Genomic DNA, 21,451 nt, shown 5'->3' with positions numbered 1-21,451 from the left:
GCCAACATCCCCTTCCTGGGCAAGGTGCTTGAGCGGGTGGTTGTAGGACAGCTCCAGGCACTCTTGAATGAACCGGATTATCTAGATCCATTTCAATCGGGCTTCAGGCCTGGTTTTGGAACGGAAACTGCCTTGGTCGCCCTGTGGGATGACCTCTGCCGGGAGAGGGACAGGGGGAGTGCAACCCTGTTGATTCTTCTGGACCTCTCAGCAGCTTTCGATACCATCGACCATGGTATCCTTCTGGATAGGTTGTCTGGATTGGGAGTTGGAGGCACTGCACTACAGTGGTTCCGCTCCTACTTGGATGGCCGATTCCAGAAGGTGGTGCTGGGGGATTATTGCTCTGTGCCATGGCAATTGTGCCATGGGGTTCCACAGGGCTCTATTTTATCTCCTATGCTGTTTAACATCTACATGAAACCGCTGGGGGAGGTTATCCGGAGGTGTGGGCTGAGGTGCCATCAATATGCAGATGACACCCAGCTCTACCTCTCTTTCTCATCAAAACCAGGTGAGGCAGTGGCTGTTCTGAATCAGTGCCTGGGCACGGTAATGGACTGGATGAGGGCCAATAAACTGAAATTCAATCCAGACAAGACAGAGGTACTGTTAGTGGGTGGTTCGTCTGCCCGGCTAGGTGATATTCAACCTGTTCTGGAGGGGGTTGCACTCCCTCTAAAGGATCAGGTTCATAGTTTGGGGGTGCTCTTGGATCCGGAACTGTCACTTGAGGCACAGATGAACTCAGTGGCACGGAGCACTTTTTATCAGCTTAGGCTGGTATACCAACTACGCCCTTATCTGGACAGAGATAGCCTAGCTACAGTTATCCATGCTCTGATAACTTCTCGTCTGGATTACTGCAATGCGTTATACGTGGGGCTGCCTTTGAAAACGGTCCGGAAACTTCAGCTGGTCCAAAATAGGGCAGCAAGATTGTTAACAGGGACTGGCCTGCGAGCTCATATTACGCCAGTACTTTTCCAGCTGCACTGGCTGCCAGTCCATTTCCGGGCCCGATTCAAAGTGCTGGTATTAACATTTAAAGCCCTTAACGGCTTGGGGCCAGGTTACCTGAAGGATCGCCTCCTCCCATATGTGCCTGCCCGGACCTTAAGATCATCATCAGCGGCCCTTCTCCATGAGCCCCTGCCAAAGGAAGTGAGGCGGGTGGCTACTAGGAGGAGGGCTTTTTCTGCTGTGGCACCCCGACTCTGGAATGAGCTCCCTAGTGAGGTTCGCCTGGCACCTACATTGTATTTCTTTCGGCGCCAGGTGAAGACCTTTTTATTTTCCCAGGCATTTTAGCATTTTAGCTTTCTAAATTTTTAGCTTTGCTGTTTTAAATCTGTATTTTAAACTCCTGCACTACTGCTAGGTTTTATTGTGCCTGTATTGTTATATTGTGGTTTTAATGTTTTATATATTTTAAATTGTTTTATTGTGTGTTGTTTGGTTTTAATTTTTGTGAACCGCCCAGAGAGCTTTAAATAAATAAATAAATAAATAAATAAATAAATAAGATAATGCTGTGAAACATATGAACCCAGACACTAAGGGATGTTACATGCAGGTCACAATGAACACCAAGAGCAGGATGTAAGGGGTACTATGTAGTACCACATACAGTCAAATAAACAGCAGTCCAAGGAAAAAACCACTCAGGAATTGGGTAGATACAAGAGAGACAGAAGTGGAAAAGGGGTAAGATTTCACAGTAAACAGCATTTTAAAGAAATAATAAACATGCCTCTTAAATCAAAATTGCTCTGCAACAGAAGGCTTCACCCAGAACATTGGATCATGATTTAATAAACAAAAACATAAGAACAGTAATACTTGAGCTCCACATGGGTTTTAATGGGACAATCAGTATATGCAAGTTTAAGAGTTCTGTGTATAACGTATAAAAACTCAATGGAGTGTTAACATAAAACTGTCTGAAGATTTAAACTACAGTAATATTAGGAACTGTTGCAATGCAATAAAAATTGATATCTTCTAATATGACTTAATTTTCGTACATCCCATATGAAGTCTAATACTATTTATTGTAGTCTGAAAATAAATTGTTCGCATCATGCAATAAACCAACAGTAGACAACCTGCTGCCCTCCAGGTGCTTTGAACTACAACTCCCATAATCCTTGACCATTAGCCATGCTGGCTAGGGCTGATGGGCGTTTTATTCCAAAACAGCTGGAGGGCAGCAGGTTGCTTACCCCTGCAATAAGCTAAGGAAAAAAAACATGTTTCTTTAACAGCCTACCATGGGGTATGAGGAAAATACCTCTGTAAGACTTCACATTTTACTTTCCCTTTATTTATTAATTACATGATTCATTTACCATCCACATCCAAAAACATATCTGAGTGGTGAACAATAAAAAGGGGAGATGATGATGATGATGATGATGATGATGATGATAGAAATGCAGAATTAAACCCTTTACAATAAGATTGTACCAATAAAACTGTGGATGGTTAGTCAAGGAAGGTTTGTTTATGCTCGAGTACACTTGGCTACGTGCAATGTACAACTTACCCATTGCTAACGAATTGCTTACTCAATACAGTAAAGAGGAAATGCTTAACAGTGAAGAATAAGGCATTGTATGCCCAAGTATATACAACTGCATTGTTCAACACACAAAATAGCTGAATAATACTAAAAACTGCTACAAATACTCATTAATTCATGCACTCTCTACCTTCCCCACTCTCTTTCACACACAGTGATTTTACAGTTTCCACATTTTCTCTGCTTTGACATGTACAGGAACAGAAATTCTAAACAATTTACAGTTCTTTCAAACTTTATTAGCCCATTCATGAAGGGCTAATTTAGGACTCCATTCTTTTTCAAGCCTGTAAGTCCCACTGCAGTACCGAAATTAAAAATGTATTAATTGGTTTGAGAATTTAGGAACTCAGCTAGAGAGCAATGTACACAAAGGAAACGCAAAGCATCAATGCATCAATTGTAATGATAATGGCTGACCTGGGCCCACTTCAGGTTGAGCCAAAGTACAATTAGGCATAAAGAGCCTTCAAAGACTCACTGCCTCATCTTGTACCCCAGATAAGTTCAACATGAGATCAGTTCAAATTAAGATGTAGACAATTCATTTCAAATAAATCAAAGCAGTTATTGATTTGAAGAAGCAGTTACGGCCTTCTTGGGTACATGCTTTGTGTGGACTAATCTAGGCTGCAGTCCTATATATGCTTACACAGAAATAAGCCACACTGGACTCAGTGGGGCTTACTTCTGAGTAGAAATACACAGGATTGCACTGTTAATGTGTTATCTGAATAATTGATATAGCAATTTCTTGAGTATCTGGTAAAATTGCCTCATGGTGGCAGACACTGCGGCAAGTCATCTCCAAACCCTGGGTAAAAAGCTACTGGTGGAGATGTAATGCTCTACCATGATTGACATGGACAAAATAGGGGAGAAGGGATGAATCACATTATGCTAAGGTCCACTCCCAAATTCCATAGTTAAGAGATTGGTGCATTATGTCTACAGCAGGCCAAAGTGTCAATACACTTTCCATCTGTCCACAAGGAATTTTCTTCTTTTGTGGATAGACATGGGAGAGGAGTGTGTACAAATATATGAAAAAGTACTCTTACTATAAAAAATATGTAAATGAGAGTTGAGTGTGCCTTCATTTTCTGTCATTTGTTTAATAAAACAGCTCAGTAGCAAGGCTTTACTGCAAGCAAACCAAGTAACTTTAAAAATTCTTATTTTGGAGTCAATATTGTGCTGCTTTTCATTCTAGAAAAAAATATAACTAAAATAGTAGCATTGTCATTTTATTGGTTCTATGAAAGTACATTAATTATTGTATTAAAATGTCCTGTAACTACTCATTGCTTCAATTATTGGAGGCCCAGACTTTTTTAAAGTCTCACACCCTTAACTGTGGCCTATTGCCTGTTAATTACTCTCACTTTTTTATAACGCAATACAACAAGTTCTATACTGTGATGTGATGCCCACAACTGCCTGGGGAAATGGGTGTGTAAAGAAATTGTAATGGGTTAACACCTTTTCATTCAGTGAAAGGCGGCAGTCACTTCAAGTTGAAGATCTCACCTTAGTCATACAGCTGGTTCATTAATGGAAAAAAAAAGTACAGAAAAATGAGGCTATTGTAACACTTGGGACTTACAGATGTTATTTATATGTAGTATACTTATAAGAAGCTTGATTTGAAGGGCATTCTGGTGAGTGCAGTTAGAATGAATGTTTATTTGGACAATTTAAGTTTACTAATGTTCTTACTTGTTTATATTGCTGCCTTCCTTCAGACGTTCTCCTGCTGCTCCTGTTTTAGATACTCTTTCACTACCAGCCAAATCTACCAAGCTGACTTTGCTCACTTTCTCTCCAGAGTTCTAAGCAGAAACACAAAGAAATAGTAAACACAAAAATAATGACTTTACAGAGTGCAAAAACAAAACTGGGAATATAAGGAACCTGAAGAACAGCAAAAATTATTGGCAGTTAAACTCTCTTTTAAACCAATTTAACATTACTATGGAGTAGACATCACCATTATAATCCAACATTAACAAATATGTGTAAACGCCCATAATTCCTTTTCATTCCTATTTTTTGTTTATTTACTACATTTCTATACTGCCAAATAGCCAAACCTCTCTGGGCGGTTTACAAAAGAGAGCTAAAACCATACAATTTAGTCCAAATGAAGGACGAAAAAACGTGGGAAAAAGGTCGCCTGGCACTGAAAAGACCACAATGTAGGAACTCAGTAAGGCTCCCTGGAGAGGATATTCCACCACCACTGAAAAGGGACTGTCTTTAGTAGACCCCTAGGTACCCTTATTTGGCAGGGGCAATGGAGAAGGGCCTCTGAAGATGATCTTAGAGTTTGGTCATGTATATATGGGAGGAGATGATCCCTCTGGCCCCAAGCTCTTTAGAGTTTTAAAGGTTAATACCAGTACTCCAAGCTGGACATGGAAAAAGACTAGAAGCCAGTGCAGATCACGAAGCACCGGTGTAATGATTGCATTGCCCAGCCCATTACAATCTTACTGACCTATTTGGACCAGCTGAATTTTCCAGATCATTTTCAGAGACAGACCCATTTATAACACATTGCAGTAATACAAACAAGAGGTTACCAGAGCATGGATAACTGTAGTCAGGCTATCTATCCAGATAGTGTCATGGTTGGTATAGCAGCCTAAGCTAATGTAAGGTGCTCCACACCACCAAAGTCACTTGTGCTTCCAGTGACAATGCTGAATCCAAGAGCACTCCAAACTACGAACCTGATCCTTTAGTGGGAGAGTAACCCCTTCCAGAACAGGTTGAACATGATTCAGCTGGGCAGATGAACCATCTACCAATCTCCACCTTGTCTGGACTGAGTCTCTATTGGCGCTCCTCCATTTAAATTTAAGCACACAAGTATTATCTTTTGTTTACCTACCACAGAATTTACAGGTGGTAAGGTTAATAAGTGCACCCAAAAGGAGAAAAGGACTCAGAACTTAGCATTGTAAAAGTTTGCCTTGAGATAAAAAATGACACATACGTACTGTTACAACGAAGATGCATTCGTGCTATTTCCTTATACTCTCCACTACACACTCCTCAAGGAAACAGGGCTCAACTTATTTTAAGTGTTAATGTTTACATATTCACACAAACAAATGTGCAGGCATGAAAAAAGGAGCAGAAACCTTTTTGGAGACTATAGTAGCTCTGTCCTCCCACTTAGGCATGTTTTTCTCACGCTTTTAGCATACATTTATCTCTAATTTAGCTTTCCATGTGTGTGAAAATTTCCATGGGGGTGTTTTCAAACCACCATGTGCATTCTGAGGAGATTTTAAAAGGTCTGTATCACATGCTCCCCTGACCCAGCTATAACTCCTCTTCTTATAGATCCCTCAAGTACTTAGTATCATTCCCAGACAGAGGTTGCTGAATTGTCTGTCCTGCTGGAACCAACTCTATATAACAGCAGGCAACAGATCTTTGGTACAATTCCATTCTCTTTATTGACCTCACTGCATCATTTCCTTCTCTCTCTTTTTTTACCATAAAGTAGAACTACTGGATGAGTATTAACCAGACTTTCTCTGAACTGCTTCCATAAGGTTCCTGGTAGCTAACTTGCACTTGCCTATCCCCATGTGTGACTGTACAGAGACCACAATAAATAAATATTAGATCAAAGCAAAGTAGTAAGGGCCACATTGGATCTTTAAAATTTAAAGTATATTGTATCATCTGTAATAGCAAAATACAGTGAGGCTGGATCCAGACTTAGTTATGCTTAGACTCACTGAATTGAATCAGTCCACTCTAAACATGATGACTAAGTGTGGATCCAACCCACTGTCTAACAGAGATGTGTGTCCACGAATGGCATTTGAGATTACATGTATATATTCTTTTGCTGAAGCTGGTCATCATGGCATCTTAAGTTTAAAGGTGTCAGGTCACCTGTTATCACTTTAGCTCTTTATCTCAGATTAAATACTTATATGCCTACAACAGTAGAAACTTTAATTCAAGACTTAGGGTGCAATCCTATGTACATTTAGACAGAAAAAAAAAGGCCTACAACTCCCAGCATGTCCCAGCCAGCCATGGGGCTGGGGCACGCTGGCTGGGGCATACTGGGAGTTGTAGGGGGGGTTTCTGTCTAAACGTGCATAGGATTGTGCCTTTAACTGCTTTTATTAAGATCCCTTCTAAACCTTAGAGAATGACACTCCTGTTTTAAAAACCATGTATCTGGGAGTGAGTGCCACTGAAATCAACGAGATGAGACATACAAGTTCACTTTTTGAATCACATGACTAATGTAATAACATTTCAGAAAGCCCATAGACTCCATGCACTTACACCAGACTGCAGGTCACACAGTGTCTGAGTTACTATAATATTAAATACAGCATGGGAGCGGCTGCTTTCCTCATTCATGTTGGTTGCTGCAACAGTTCGGGACTTGTTTCCCTCTGACATCAATGATTCAATATCCTGAAGCACAACAAAGAACAATGGATGTGACAATGAACTTATTCTTCCCATTTGGAACATTCCCAATTTATGGTAACTACCATATAGCACATCACAAAATGTGAAATACAATTTTGGGGTGCAAATAAACATGAGTTTTCCCTAAAGCATCACATGTTAAGCATGTTCTTTGCGCACCATCCCATTATGGAACTCCCCTCTATGATGGACTCGAAGTCCAAGCCAAATAACTTGACAAAAGTAGGGGCTTAGGGTTAAGTTAGAAAAGGATGGAGACATTTCAGTGATTTTAAAAACATTGTATTCTGTTTTGCTGGGGTATGAGAAGGCTTGGTTGCCTGCACTGAGCCTTCAGGGTGGGGTGGAATATCTAACTAAGTGTAAGCTAATTTTGAACACCTTTTACCTGTCCTTAACTGATCCCATACATCCTCTTAAAGTCCGTATTTCAAAACATGGTTGAATGACTAAACAGGCCAACACAAATGCATTTGGGTAGATGAACACAATGACCTGGTTCGCACATAACAAGCCATGGGTTTAACCAAGGGTTTGTCCCCCAGCATTCTGAGTTTGGATGTCATGATAAACAACCCACAAAGCGCCCCTGTGTTATTTGTCACAGCAATAGCGGGTGGACAGACACCAGTATGCACACCAGCTCCTGCTCATCTTCTCAACAAACCATGGTTTGTTAAGCATGGGTTGTTAATGACATATAAACTGTGCCATTTACACTAATACGATCTTCACGTAATTAGATCAAGAATTTATTTCACCTTGAATCACTAGATATTCCACACGTATAAAGGCCGAAGATAGTTACATCACATCTGATATATAGGTTTGCTTAAGTTTAATATGATTGCTGTTAAACTTTACTCCTCCCTCCGCCAATAATTTTGGAAATAGAAGGTGGGTGAATTAATTTATCTTCTGCTGACATAATTTAATTTGTACTCAAATATCTGAAATTTGTCAATCGCTAATACACTGCTAATGGGCAGTATCCTATTCAGTATTAGAGCTAAATTACATTGCACCAGCATAAGCTACGTTGAGTGCAATGTCAATAACATTTACTGGTACAATGGTTTTCCCTGGAAAACCTGTTGCACCAGTAAACTTTATTGGTGCTGAACTAGAAGTAGCTTACACTAGCACAACGTAATTTAGCGCTACTAATGTAGCGTAATTACTAATTACGTTGTTACGCTACTAATGTAACTAATGTAGCGTAACAACATATTGTTAGCGCTACTGCTGAATAGGATATTGCCCATTATGATTTCTATATTAAAATCTCTTGCAAAAGTAGTTTCTTAGTTAAAATACACATCAGCCTGAATATATACAGTTCACTTTCCTCCTTCAGTGCATATGTACGTGTGCACATGTGTGTTTCTGTGTTTGCATGTGTGCGCGCACAAGCACATTTCTTTTCTTCTCTCAGAGTGCAAGTGCACAAGTCATTCACTCACTCAACTGTTTACCCAGCCTGGCACACAGTGGTGTACTATATGGCCTCAGTATTTGCTCTTCCCCCACCCCAACCCTAGGAATACCATTAAATGTGTGCTTTACCTACCTCAAAGCTAGTAACAGCTAGTTGAGACAAACCATCTACATATGGACCCAAAACTTTGTGCTCACGAACTTTGAGGGACTGTCGACTCCTTTGAAACAAAAAGTATTACCCATTCAACAACCTGTAAACTTTTACTTCATAGGGAAAAATTTAATTTATTAGAAATTCAAGGGTTGATTACACAACCAATTACTTTAATCAAACACAGCTTCTCATAACATTACAATCTGAATTTCATCATTTAATTCCTCTATGTTTTTCCCATAACCTCTAAGTTCCTGCCATTTTCACAGCCCAATGCGAAAAGACTTTATAGGACATGGAGAAACCAGTTGCAAGATAAGGTTAGAGAACAAGACAATGGCCCCATTCACATGTAACGGTGACAAATCATGGATTACTTAACCTACAATCTGTCAGGTTGCATGCTGCATGCACCGTTTGCCGCTGTGCGAACCATATTAATGTGCCAACCATGTCAATGAAATTAACAGCCTCCCCACCCCTGCCCCCAGCCCACAATCTGTTTTTTTCCCCACCATCCCCCACTACTTTTGTATAGGTATCAGGCTACTATAATAGCAGTGCCATGCCAGTAAGAGAGAAGTTGCTCCCATTGCTCTTCAGAATTCAACATCTGTACACATCTAATGAGGGAAATTCTAAAAGCCAGCTGCCTTTAGGAGCACACCCACTGTAGATGGCTGACATTTTCATTTCAGTAAATATAGCTCTCTGTAGTCAGCACAGCCAGATCTACACTACACATAACAATGGCAGACCTGTCACTTTAAATGCAGGTCTGCTGACTTCATATGTAAACCTGCCATGTCGACTAACACAAGTTACTCACCCTTTAGGGTCCAGTAAATCTCTGACCTTCTCATTATAAATTTCCATATAGGACACTTCAACTTTAAAGGTGTGTGAATCATTTTCTTCCAAAGTGATTCTCTGAAATAAAGCACAGCAGAGACGTGGGATGAGACCCAGCTGCTCTGCATGGCCCATCATTGAGAAGGATTTTCCTGAGCCTAAAAGAGAATAAATATAAAAAACATGCATTTTAAAAACCATCCTGACATTTCTAAGGGGATTCCTATACTACTCCCACCCCACAAGCACATTAGAATTTGTATGTACACCTAAACTGCATGATAGATTAACACAAGTCAGCTTGTTCTTCCAAGTACCAGTTATATGCAAGAGTGTACACAGATAAGTCAGTACAGGTAACTTTTAGGTTGTCTGCACCCTTGTCATCAATTGTGCGCACTCCCTCCCTCTCTCAAAATAAACAGGTAACAAATTATGGGCAGTGCAAGCTGCCTTATCATTCCCATCTTCAGGATAACTCATCCAGGAAGAAAGGAACTGATGGTCAACATTAGGGATGTAAAGTTATTTAGCTGTAACTAAAATGTTATGAATAATGTAGCTACTTCGTTTGTGAGAAATATCTGCTTAACCTGACTACAGGGAAGTGTAAAGGTTGGCAGTTAGTCTTCTGCCGTGCCATCTTTGTGCATTGTCACAAACTGCACATCTTGAAATATGCCTCTAAACACAAATATAAACAGCAAGTACAGCTGCCATCTCCTCAGAATGATTTGGAAGATGGAGATGCACAAGGACATCTACGAAACAAACCTATAAAAATGAACAGGTGAATCTACCCTTAACCAGCAAAGAGCATTCGCTTTTTTTGCAGCCATATCACATTGCTGGCTCATATTCAGCTTGCGATCGACAACAATTCCAAGATCCTTCCCGCTTGTAGTGTTGTTGAGCCACGTATCTCCCATCTTGTAACTGTGCATTTGGTTTCTTTTTCTGAGGTGCAGAACTTGGCATTTATCCCTAGTAAATGTCATTCTGTTGTTTTCTGGCCAGCACTCCAGTCTATCAAGATCACTTTGAATTTCGTTTCTGTCTTCCAAAGTATTAGCTATCCCACCCAATTCTGTGCAAATTTGATTAGCATTCCCTGCACCTCCTCCTCCAAGTCTTATGACTTGATAGGTATAACTGAGACTTGGTGGGATGACTCTCATGACTAGAATACAGCAATTAAAGGATATAACTTGTTCAAAAAGAACAGGAGGAACAGAAAGGGAAGTGGGGTTGCACTGTATGTGAAAAATACATATCTCTGCACAGAAATACAGGAGGATGAGCTTGGTAGCCCCATCGAGAGCATCTGGATCAAAATAAATGGAGCACAGAATAAAAGGAACCTGATGATCAGAGTCTACTACCGGCCACCCAATCAAGGAGAAGATGAGGGTGAAACTTTTGAAAAGCAAATAGCCAGTGTTTCAGGGAGGCATGATGTAGTAGTAATGGGGGACTTCCATTTTTTATTGATTGATTGCATTTATATCCCGCCTTTTTTCCTCTTGCAAGGAACCCAAGGTGGCTTACATTCTCCTCCTCCTCTTCTCCATTTTATCCTCACAACAACAACCCCGTGAGGTAAGTTGGGCTGAGAGCCTGTGACTGGCCCAAAGTCACCCAGTGAGCTTCCATGGCTGAGTGGGGACTAGCCCGGATCTCCCGGCTCCCAGTCCAGCACTCTCACCACTACACCACACTGGCTCTCAATTTCCCCGATATTCGTTGGGAGAGAAATACCTTTATTACTCTAGGTTGCAGTTCATCTGGCCCTGGAGATCTGAACTCAAAGTAATGAGGTGTTCCTTAACCATATGCCTATCGATCTCAAGCTGCAATCCTGCCCCTTCAGCCTGTACTTCGCCTTTGCCAGGAGGGTCATAGGCCCTCTTTTGGGAGAAGACTGAGCCAAAGTAGGAATTGAGCACCTCTGCCTTTTCTTTGTCATCTGTTATCATTTTCCATCCTTATTTAATAGCTGAACAACCATTTCTTTCCTCTGTCTTTTACTTTGCACATAGCTGAAGAAAGCCTTTTTGTTGTTTTTAGCATCCCTCGCTAACGTCAGCTCGTTCTCAGCTTTAGCCTTCCTGACGCCATCCCTGCAATTCTGTGCTACCTGCCTGTACTCTTCCTTTGTTACTTGGCCTTCTTTCCACTTCCTATATGAGTCCTTTTTTGATTGCAGGTCATCTCTAAGCTTTTTGTGAAGCCACATTGGCTTCTTCTGTTGTCTTCCACCTTTCTTCTTGTTGGAATTGTTTGTAATTGTGCCTTGAGAATTTCCTTTTTTAAAACCTCCCACCCATCTTGGACTCCTTTTCTCGTTAGAGTCGCTTGCCATGGGACCTTACTGATCATTGTTCTGAGTTTATTAACATCAGCTTTCCTAAAATCCAGGGTACGCGTTTGACTACACTCGGCTTTTGCTTCCTTAGAACCAAGAACTCAAGTATAACATGGTCGCTTTCCCCCAGAGTTCCTGTAACTGCTACTTTACCCACTAAGTCATCTAGGATCAAGTCAAGGACAGCCGATCCTCTAGTTCCTTCCTCTACTTTCTGTAGGAAGAAGTTATCAGCAACACAAGTCAGGAATTTCCTGGAGGGGCCATGTTTTGCAGAATCTGTTGCCCAACAAATATCGGCGAAATTGAAGTCCCCCATTACTACTACATCACGCTTCTTTGAAACACTGGCTATTTGCTTTTCAAAAGTTTCATCCTTGTCTTCTCCTTGGGTACCTGTCTGAATAGACCAGTACTGAGCCCACAGTTCGAGATAATCCTTAATCATAGTAAGATTGTTTTTTCAGCTTGAGAATATGTAGCATTATCTATTTATTGATCATTTGTCTCATCAAAGCCAGATACATTTAAATCTAACCTACCATGAGATCCAGGAGCATCTTTATTCAGGAGTCAGTTCTATTAAGTTCAAGAAAATGTCCATTAGGGATTACCTCCCTAAGTGCTTACAGGTTTTGACTTTGTGAATTTCTACCTAAACATTTGCAAAATTTTGGTTATGTTAATTTGTTTTAAAAGTTTATAAACCTGAGGCAAGTATATTTTCATTTTTGACTCTGAAATTGATATTTCAATTGGTAACCATCACTACCTCTTTTAAGAACTACTATTTCTAGACTTAGCTTCTCACTGCAAAGTGGTGAGACACACTCACTAACTGCAACACCCCCCCCATTATAATAATGCAAAAGTAATATGGATTTTTTAATATCTGAGCATTATGCAAACAGACCACAACACTCCAACTTATTTGGCTCTTGGTGCAGAACATGTTGCCTATAATCTAAACTCAGTTTTGGAAGATACTGTTTTGCCTCTATTTGATCTTTAAAAAATGATTCTGGAATAGTACCTACTATGGGGAACAAGTACTTCATGCTTTGATATGGCCACATGCATAAGATGATGATACTCAGCATTGATTTAGTGCTTTGGAGTATTCAAAGCACTTCAGATACATTACTGTGCATGAGGAAGCATCCCTGTAAAATAGGCCAACATTATTTCCATATTGCAGATAGGGTGATGAGGCTGAGATAATATGGTTTGCCTAAGGTCATCCACTGAGTTCACGGTAGAGCTGAAATTTGACCCAGGGATTTGTTATTTCACACCACTATAGCACATTATTTAGTCTCCTCTATACCACTGGCTAACCAAGCTGAGTCTGAGCTTTGTTTCTGTTCCAGACAAAAGCCTGGGAATGTACATAAAATCAGTTCATGTTCTAGAAACATAAGATATGCACATTTCAAGATGGCTCCCACTGACAGATCCTTTTGTTGGACAGATTTTTCTTAAGGATAACATACCTCTGCCCTAACTCTCCCCAAATATCATACACTGAACTTTTTACTATCAACTCAAAATACGAACACATGGATAGAGCCATTTGCTCTGGTCTGCACTGGATCCATTTAAAATGAACGAGTATGAGATATCACTAGAAATGTATACAAAGTGATAATTTCAAATTTTAAGCGGCATCAGGCAATTCCACTAGTACAAATGGACTTATTACCCAAGAGAAAAGCAGCTACACAGGACTGTGAATTCTGATCACCTTCACTGTAACATGATAATGACCATAATTTGGTTTGTCAAGAATGACAGCCTGTTTTCCACTAGGAGATTAGGCTGGGCTGTCACATCTGATGATGTAACCACTGGAATTGTATATTATCTAGAGGCTCCTCAGCCCTTTGCTCAAAGCCAGGCACAATACCTACTAATTGGGAAATGCTATCAGCTGTAGTTGGTAGGGAGTTCCAGCCTCTTTGGAGGCAAGGGCCGGCCACCCAGGGGCTGAGCAGGTGATTGGCTAAAGGAAAATCTGCACTGGGTTGCCAGGGTTGGGCTTTTAGAGGCATGGTGTCTCCCTTCGTCCTGGTGGTTCTGGACCTGAAGACAGCTGGTTGCTGTCCTGGGGGACCCATACGTTGGCATGTTAAGGATAGGCCAGGTGGCTTTATTATTTTGTTTGGGTGTGCGTTCATAAAGCTCTGTGTATGTTTAAGTAATTTGGCTTTGTACCCTCTTGTGCAACTTGCTACTTCCATTCTTCCCTTTCCCTCTACCCCTTTATTTTTGTCTTAATCAATCTTTATCCAGTTGGTGTGATTTCTCTGCATAACCTCCGTGCTAATTTCAGTGCCTCTTGGCCTAGGAGGGTGGCTACTGGGTATTCTGGGGGACTGGAAGGCCAGTCGTATTTTGTAGGAGAGTTGGAATTAGTTCCAGAGTGGTCCTACCTTGCAGGAAGGTTGGAACTGGTTCCAGCAAAACTTCACAGGGTTTATATCTACTTATCTAATGAAACACGAGTTCCTTCTCTTGCTTTTATTATCCTTGGTTTGGGTCACCCCCCTTCAGGAAACACTAGTTCTCAGGGTAGTTTAAAACACACACACACACACACACCCTAACTCATTCAACAGAAAACTATAGAACCAATGGTGTTTTTTTGGTTGCTCTATATTAATGGCTTTAGTTGTAACATGTCTGCAAGTTACAGTTAAATTGTGACATATCCACAATGAGAGCAGCATACCAGAACCCAGGGAGTGACACCAACTGAGGGAGCTGCTGCGCAGTAAAAGTGACAAGGCTGAAAGTGAGAAATCTAGAAAGTTAATTGGGCAGTGAGAATTCAGCAGGGGTGTGTGTGTGTGTGTGTACACGCGTGCGCATGCATATATACACTATATCGATCTATATAAACATTAAAAAAACACAGCTATCTTAAGGGAGAAGTGGCCAGGGTGGGAGGAGAGTAAAGCAGCTATGGAGAAATCCAGCCCTGAACTCAAGGAGAGGTTCACACTGGAGAAGGAAGACACTAGTGAGTGGCTTTCCCTTCCCCAAATAAGCCCCTGGGACAATGAAACATTCCCACTTGTAACCCAGAAAGACAATCCTCTCACCTGTTTGTCCATAGGCAAAAATGCAAGCATTATATCCCTGAAAGGCTTTCTCAAGAATTCCTTCTCCAAGGCACTTGAACACTACTTGTTGACCTACAAAATGTAATACATAATTGAGAGACAAAATCTGTAAACATTAAATGTTTTATTGCCACCAAAACCAAAGCAAATCTTCATGTTTAAAAAAGACAAGAAAAAAGTAGTAACGGTTGTGGAGAATAAAGCTGACATCTAAATCCATGCCGAATGTATGTGTGTCTTATTTAAATAATCACAGAGCAACTGTCTCCTTACAGTCAAACAGTAAACAAATGCCTTCAGTAACACCAACCAATGGTCACAATGCAATATGCATATGTTTTAGTTATCCAGAATTCTTCCCCAATATATGAATACATTTTTATGTTAATGAAAAAATGGATATCTGAGTAAATTATCTTCTCTTACCTTTTCATTATTTTTATAATATCCAGCCACAGGAAGAAAGTTTTGAGTAACTCTAAAGCTCACATACTGCTTAGAAACTATTCCTTTGCTGCCTATGAATTTTGTTGTAATTGAACAACATGGGTATTTTTTTATTTTATTGCAGTCATCTTAACCATGGATATCAAATGCCTCAACTTAAGATGCTACAATTGTGTCCACGTAAGTACAAAATTCGTGGTTTGGTTGTCCATCGGATGTGTACTGCTGCACAGGTCATCCAACTCAGTACAATTACTATGTCATTATCAGTACTGTCTTCTGAGAGGTGACAGGAATGAACTGTCCTGCACCACTTTGTTTTGTCATAACCCTACCAGTACAACCACTCCTTACAATGTTTATCAGCCCATGGTATTAAGAGATCAGAACACACTGTACAAATAGATAAATACGAATTGTGCTTTTTAAAAAACTGGCCCTCTATCTAAATCGGTATTTCCTTTCCTTGATAGAAACTATCAAATCAACAGCACACATATACAAAAAAGTGAATTATGAGTGTATTAAATTAAATCAGGTTGATCAACCTTCTCTCCTTAGAACTCTTTTTAGAGAGCAATCCTAAATATTGGGGAATGGGCAGGGCGGCATTTGGTGTCTGAGGGGCCATAGGATACTTCCGATTCCTAGATCTGAGGTCGGAGACAGCGCTCTGACCTCAGAGCTGGGAATCTGCGCTCCCTACCCCCTCCTCTTCGCAGCCGGTGTGGCAAGAACTGCACCAGCAGCCTCAGACAGCATTCCAGTGGGCAGGGAGGGAAAGGCCAGGATACAAGCTGTCTGGAGAGACTGGGATACAAGCTATCCCGAGGCCATTCCAGCCTCCCTCCCTCCGTTTCCAGTGAGCCCCAGCTAGACGGGCAAAAGAGCCTCTCTAGCTAAAATGCAAGTGGGAGGAGCAGCAGAGGTGACAATCTTCACTGCTGCTCCTCCCACTCTGCACTGGATGCTCATAAGCCTCTGAGTTCAGAGGCTTATGAGCATTGGACGTGGAAGTAATAGGATTGCGCCCTTAAACATTGTGAATGAGTAGCACACATTTTTAAACTATGAGTATTCAAATGTAAACATTACTAGCTAAAAAACATTTTATTTTGGAACAAAATTACAGTTGATTTCCCCCCAACATCTGACAATAACTAGCTACAAGAAAAGGTACTTCTATTGGCTTCCTAAAGGAAGACTAAAGGCGAACGCTGCATCTACCTGAAAAGCACATAAGAATATAGTCAAGAATGGCACTTTAGACACAGTTCAACACCCTAGGCTTTATTTTACATCAAGGGTGCAATTCTAAGCATGTTTAAACAGAAAAAAGCCCTACATCCCCTAGCATACCCCAGCCAGCCAAGCTGACTGGGAGTGCAGGTAGTTGTAGGACTTTTTCCTGTCTAAACATGCATAGGATTACACCCTAAATGTATGTTTAGCTTAATTCACAATAATGCAATTCAATTTTGAATAAAATATTATTTCTTCTACATCCAAGGAGTCATACTGTACAAGCAATGGCCATAGACTGAACTTTCAGTGGGAAGCAATCCAGAATGAAGTGCTACTTAAAAACCAACTTATTCTTCTGAAATTAAATATCAAGTTTATAGTTAACTGTGAATGCTGTGAAATAAAATATTCCTTTAAAACCAAATCTGTATGTATTCAGGGTAGTATGCACCTTGACTTTTCTTATATTGGAATGGGCAGGGCGGCATTTGGTGCTATGCCTCAGGTAGTAAAATATCTTGGGTCAACCCTGATCTACAGGTACTAAGATACACACTTTACAGTGAAATACTAGATTCTCTACCAAGGGCATAACCAAATCACAAAAGAATTAGAACTAAAAATTAAATTCAGTTCTGTACACAAACTGTACATAAATAGAGTACACAAGAAACAAGGTTGGGGAACATAATTTTAGTGGCAGTGAAAAATTATACCTGCATATTTTGCAGTGTTTGATTCATCCATAGACCAGAAGCAGTAATCAAAGGCAAACACCTGCATAAGAATGTAAAACATTAAGTTTGAATAGCAAAACAATTGTATCTGCAGGTTTGAAAAAACTAATTCAAATATTTGAATTTACTCTCATATTTTTCTCTGATTATTTCACCTATTTGCTTTCTTATCTGGAATATGACACTTTCAACTTTATATACTCCTGAAAGCTAACGACCAACAACAGTAGTGAAAGTACCATTCTTTCAGTGTAGTTCACATATAGTCTGCAGTTGTTCTAAAAACAAATGTATTCCAGATTGGTCAATTTTCCTGCCCATGGTACCTCCATCTTGTCTGGATTAAGTTTCAATGTGTTTGCCCTCATCCATCCCAACACTGCCTCAAGACACCAGTTCAAGAGTTTAACAGCTTCCTTCAGGTCATAACATGGAAATGAGAGGTAGAACTGAGTCTAATCCACATATTGATAGCACTTCAGCCCAAACCTCCCCCAGCAGTTTCATGCAGATATTGAAAAGCATAGGGGACAAGATGAAACCCTGCTCCACCCCTCAGACCAATGGCCATGGGGTAGAACAGAAGTCCCCAAGCACGAAACTATTTCTGAAACTATTAATCTAGTGCCCCCATGCCTTGCCTGGATGAACGATCCAGAAGGATACCATGTTAGATGGTACTGAAAGCCACTGAGAGATCCAGGAGAACCAACATGGTCACTCTTGCCATCCATTCCCCAGCATAAGTGATCTACTAGGGTGGCCAAGGCTGTTTCCATCTCAGATGGAACCAGGCCTGAACTCAGGTTGGGATAGATTTAAATAATCATCCAGCACTACTATATGTATGTCTTTCAAAGAAAAGCTAGACAGTTGAGTTCATTCATTAGATTTTTGAAGACACTGGCAATTCATAGTACTACTGAGATGACAAATGTAGAAAAAATGTCTAGGAAAAAAGTCTCATTATCTCTAGCTAATTTAGTCCCAATTTTTTTTCAGCTTTCAGAAAATTTGAGGAATACACACACACACACACACACACACACACACACAGAGGTGGCTTAACTAGAACGCTGCTGTTGATGACATCACCACATACCTGAGAACACTCTTTCCTCCCAAATGTTACCATTAAATTCTCAAATTCAAAGAAGGGCTTCAAATTCATCTTAAAAATCTCTGTCTGAAGAATAATCAGCATCTCATTTCAATTGGGTAAACAGTTCTATAGTGAGCACTAACACAACAGATGTGTGGTGTATAAGGTATGCACTGCAAGCAGAGCAGGCAGCTCTCGTCTGGCCCATCTGGCTTGGGAGTCTCACTGTAAATCGGCAGTGGACAGAGACTCAACAGAATTCATATCCCATATACTATCCAGGATGCTCCTTATATGCTATTCTTATAACAAGTGTTGCTATAATTTAATCTAATTCAGCAATGCACTAAAGCAAAATAAGCTGTTATTCATTTCCTAGTATCAGAATTCTGATTAATAGGCTTATTACTCTATCAATATATGGTATGTATTTAATAAGCAATTTAATTACTACTTCCTAGAATCTTCTTTCTAACTACGTTTAGAGAAACAGCCACAAATGGCTAAAGACTCACGTCTATAGAGAGTTCAGATGTTGATTATCATAAAAACTCCCTGCATCCAAACCCAACTCCTTTCTTTCTACACTGAGAACTTCTCAAAATCAAACTCACATAATGCAGGAGATCCATTCTTTCTTAAAAGCACACACATTTTTAAAACATGAGGAGTTCTGATTTTTATCAAAGCACCAGATTTGAGGGAGTGTTTCTCCATCTGCAGTGTTTACCAAATTAAGTCCCTGTACCCAAAGTGCCATTAGCTCTACCAGGGGAAAAATATGGTTACTTGTATTGTACCTATGTTTTCTTCCTTCAGCAGAATGACAGCAGCTTCAAGAAAGTACAACTTAAATTGGGAGAGCTGTTCAAGAGAAAGGATGAAGGATTCCCTTCCCCTGAGTTGCTACTCCAATAAAAACACCCACCATGGCAATTTTACAGATGAAAAAACAAAGCCAATTTTGACAGATCTCATCATGGATATTCCATATCACATCTCTGGCCCTCAGCTACCCTTTCTGCATGTGGTGGAATATGGACATGAATATTAAGATTATGTGTGCTTTCCACCTCCTAGAGGAAGAATCCAATCCAGGTATATGAATGTACACACAGTTGTCCCAAAGCCTACACACACACACATACACACACACACACCAAAACAAGTGAAAGCAAAGCAAAATTCAAGTTATTTACACATATGCATACACCAGTCCCATTACTTCCTGCATGCAGGTGCAACCTGGAGACCTACATCCAACATACATGTAGCTTATTACTATGTTAATGAACATCCGAACTGACCCTGAGTGACATATGGACAATCCAGTGCATATATCTGACAAAGTGGACTCTTAGAATATGCACCTCAGTCTCATTTTGACTGTCAATGAGCCAGATATGCATGTAATTTCTCATGTTACAAAGACAGACCTACTTAACTGTTTTCAAATTTTTTCTGTGCACCTGATTTAAGAGCTTGTCAGATAGAAATAGTGCAGGCAGTTGCTCTAAGTCACATTAGAATACAAAACCACTAATTTTTACAAACCCACTGTATCCTGTTTCCCAGCTGAGCAGAGCAGAGCAAGCTGCTCCAGCTGGTCCAGGGACTACAGAAGCAAGCAAGCGACCAGAGAGCGAGTGACCAGAGCGAGCAGACAGGGGGAGCAAACAGGAGTTGGCCAGGGGAGTTCGGCAGAGGAGGTCAAGGGGAGGCCCCTAACATTTTTTTATTTTTTATTTTCATTTTAGTTTTTAACTAACTTTTTTTCATTTATTTGTAATAATTTAATTTATTTGTAACACACACTTCCACACCAGTGGGACTCTGCTTTTAACCTCTACTGAGTAGAGGAGCAGGCACAGGCTAGTCTAGAACAATCACAAAGCTAGACACAAAAAGGGAAAAGAGGCTATGGAAGGACACGACTCTCCAGTGGTGGTGACCTGCAAGGTGTGTGCAATGTTTGTTTTCTTGCCTGAGAACAACATGGCCTACACCTGCAACAAGTGCAAGCTGATCATGCTGCTGGAAGAAAAAGTAAGTGGACTGGAGTGGCAACTGTAGACCCTCTGGGGAATAAGAGAACACAAAGAGTTCTTGGACAGAATGGGGGAACTACAGCAGCAAAGGGAAGACCAGAAGCTTGAAGAGCAACAGCAAGATGAGGCAGTAGTGGGAAATGCTGAGATGAAAAAAAATGGAGTAGAGGATACTCCTTGGAAAAGGGTGACAGTTAGGAGAAGAAGAACTAGACGCCACTCTGCACCAGTGGAAACAGTGGAGCTGTGGAACCAATTCCAGGTACTTGCGGATGAGACTGGAGGACAGCCTGCAGAGGAAGAATCACAGGGGAACCTACATAAGAGTGAGCAAGAGGCTGAAGGTCAGTCAAACAGAAGCGATGAAACCAAGGCATACAACGACAAGAAGAGTGGTAGTAGTGGGAGACTCCTTGCTGCGTGGGATCAAGACCCAACTATGTTGCGAAGACCCGTGGACTCGCCAGGTATGTTGTCTCCTGGAAGGACGGATTAGAGACGTGACTGAAAGGTTGCCTGCACTCATAAAGCCCACTGACAGGTATCCCTTTCTTCTCATCCATATGGGAACAAATGATACCGCCAAGCGGAGCTACAGAGAAATCACATCAGACTTTGAAGCTTTGGGAAGGAAACTCAAGAACTTTGGGGCCCAGATAGTTTTCTCATCCATCCTTCCAGTAGTTAGAAGAGGGATAGAAAGGGAACGAAAAATACTCCGGGTGAATGACTGGCTACAAAGGTGGTGCCGACGTGAGAGATTTGGATTCTGGGACCATGGGCTATACTTCCTGGAAGATGGGCTGTTGGCAAGGGATGGGTTGCACCTCACAAAAGCTGGGAAGAATGTGTTTGGCCACAGCATGAAGAACTTCA

At 40.8% G+C, this 21,451-nt stretch overlaps 1 protein-coding gene across 9 annotated transcripts in view; it reads right to left on the bottom strand.

Annotated features, from left to right (window-relative positions):
- Positions 1 to 21,451, bottom strand: part of KIF13A (kinesin family member 13A) — a 122,448-nt gene that overhangs the window by 67,327 nt on the left and 33,670 nt on the right. For all 9 annotated transcript variants that reach the window (XM_084850186.1, XM_084850187.1, XM_084850188.1 and 6 more), the window contains 6 exons: positions 17,405 to 17,465; positions 14,976 to 15,068; positions 9,484 to 9,664; positions 8,631 to 8,718; positions 6,908 to 7,042; positions 4,304 to 4,416 (listed from right to left, as the gene is read on the bottom strand). In XM_084850186.1, coding sequence (XP_084706312.1) covers positions 4,304 to 4,416; positions 6,908 to 7,042; positions 8,631 to 8,718; positions 9,484 to 9,664; positions 14,976 to 15,068; positions 17,405 to 17,465 — 671 coding nt within the window. The remainder of the gene's footprint in view (positions 1 to 4,303; positions 4,417 to 6,907; positions 7,043 to 8,630; positions 8,719 to 9,483; positions 9,665 to 14,975; positions 15,069 to 17,404; positions 17,466 to 21,451) is intronic.

This window comes from Heloderma suspectum, chromosome 4 (genome assembly GCF_057233095.1).
Source record: "Heloderma suspectum isolate Gila_16-S chromosome 4, 16-S_ref, whole genome shotgun sequence".
In the NCBI taxonomy this organism is placed as follows: Eukaryota; Metazoa; Chordata; class Lepidosauria; order Squamata; family Helodermatidae; genus Heloderma; species Heloderma suspectum.
The sequence above is the reverse complement of the archived record's forward strand: the minus strand, read 5'-3'. Positions and strand labels throughout refer to the sequence as shown.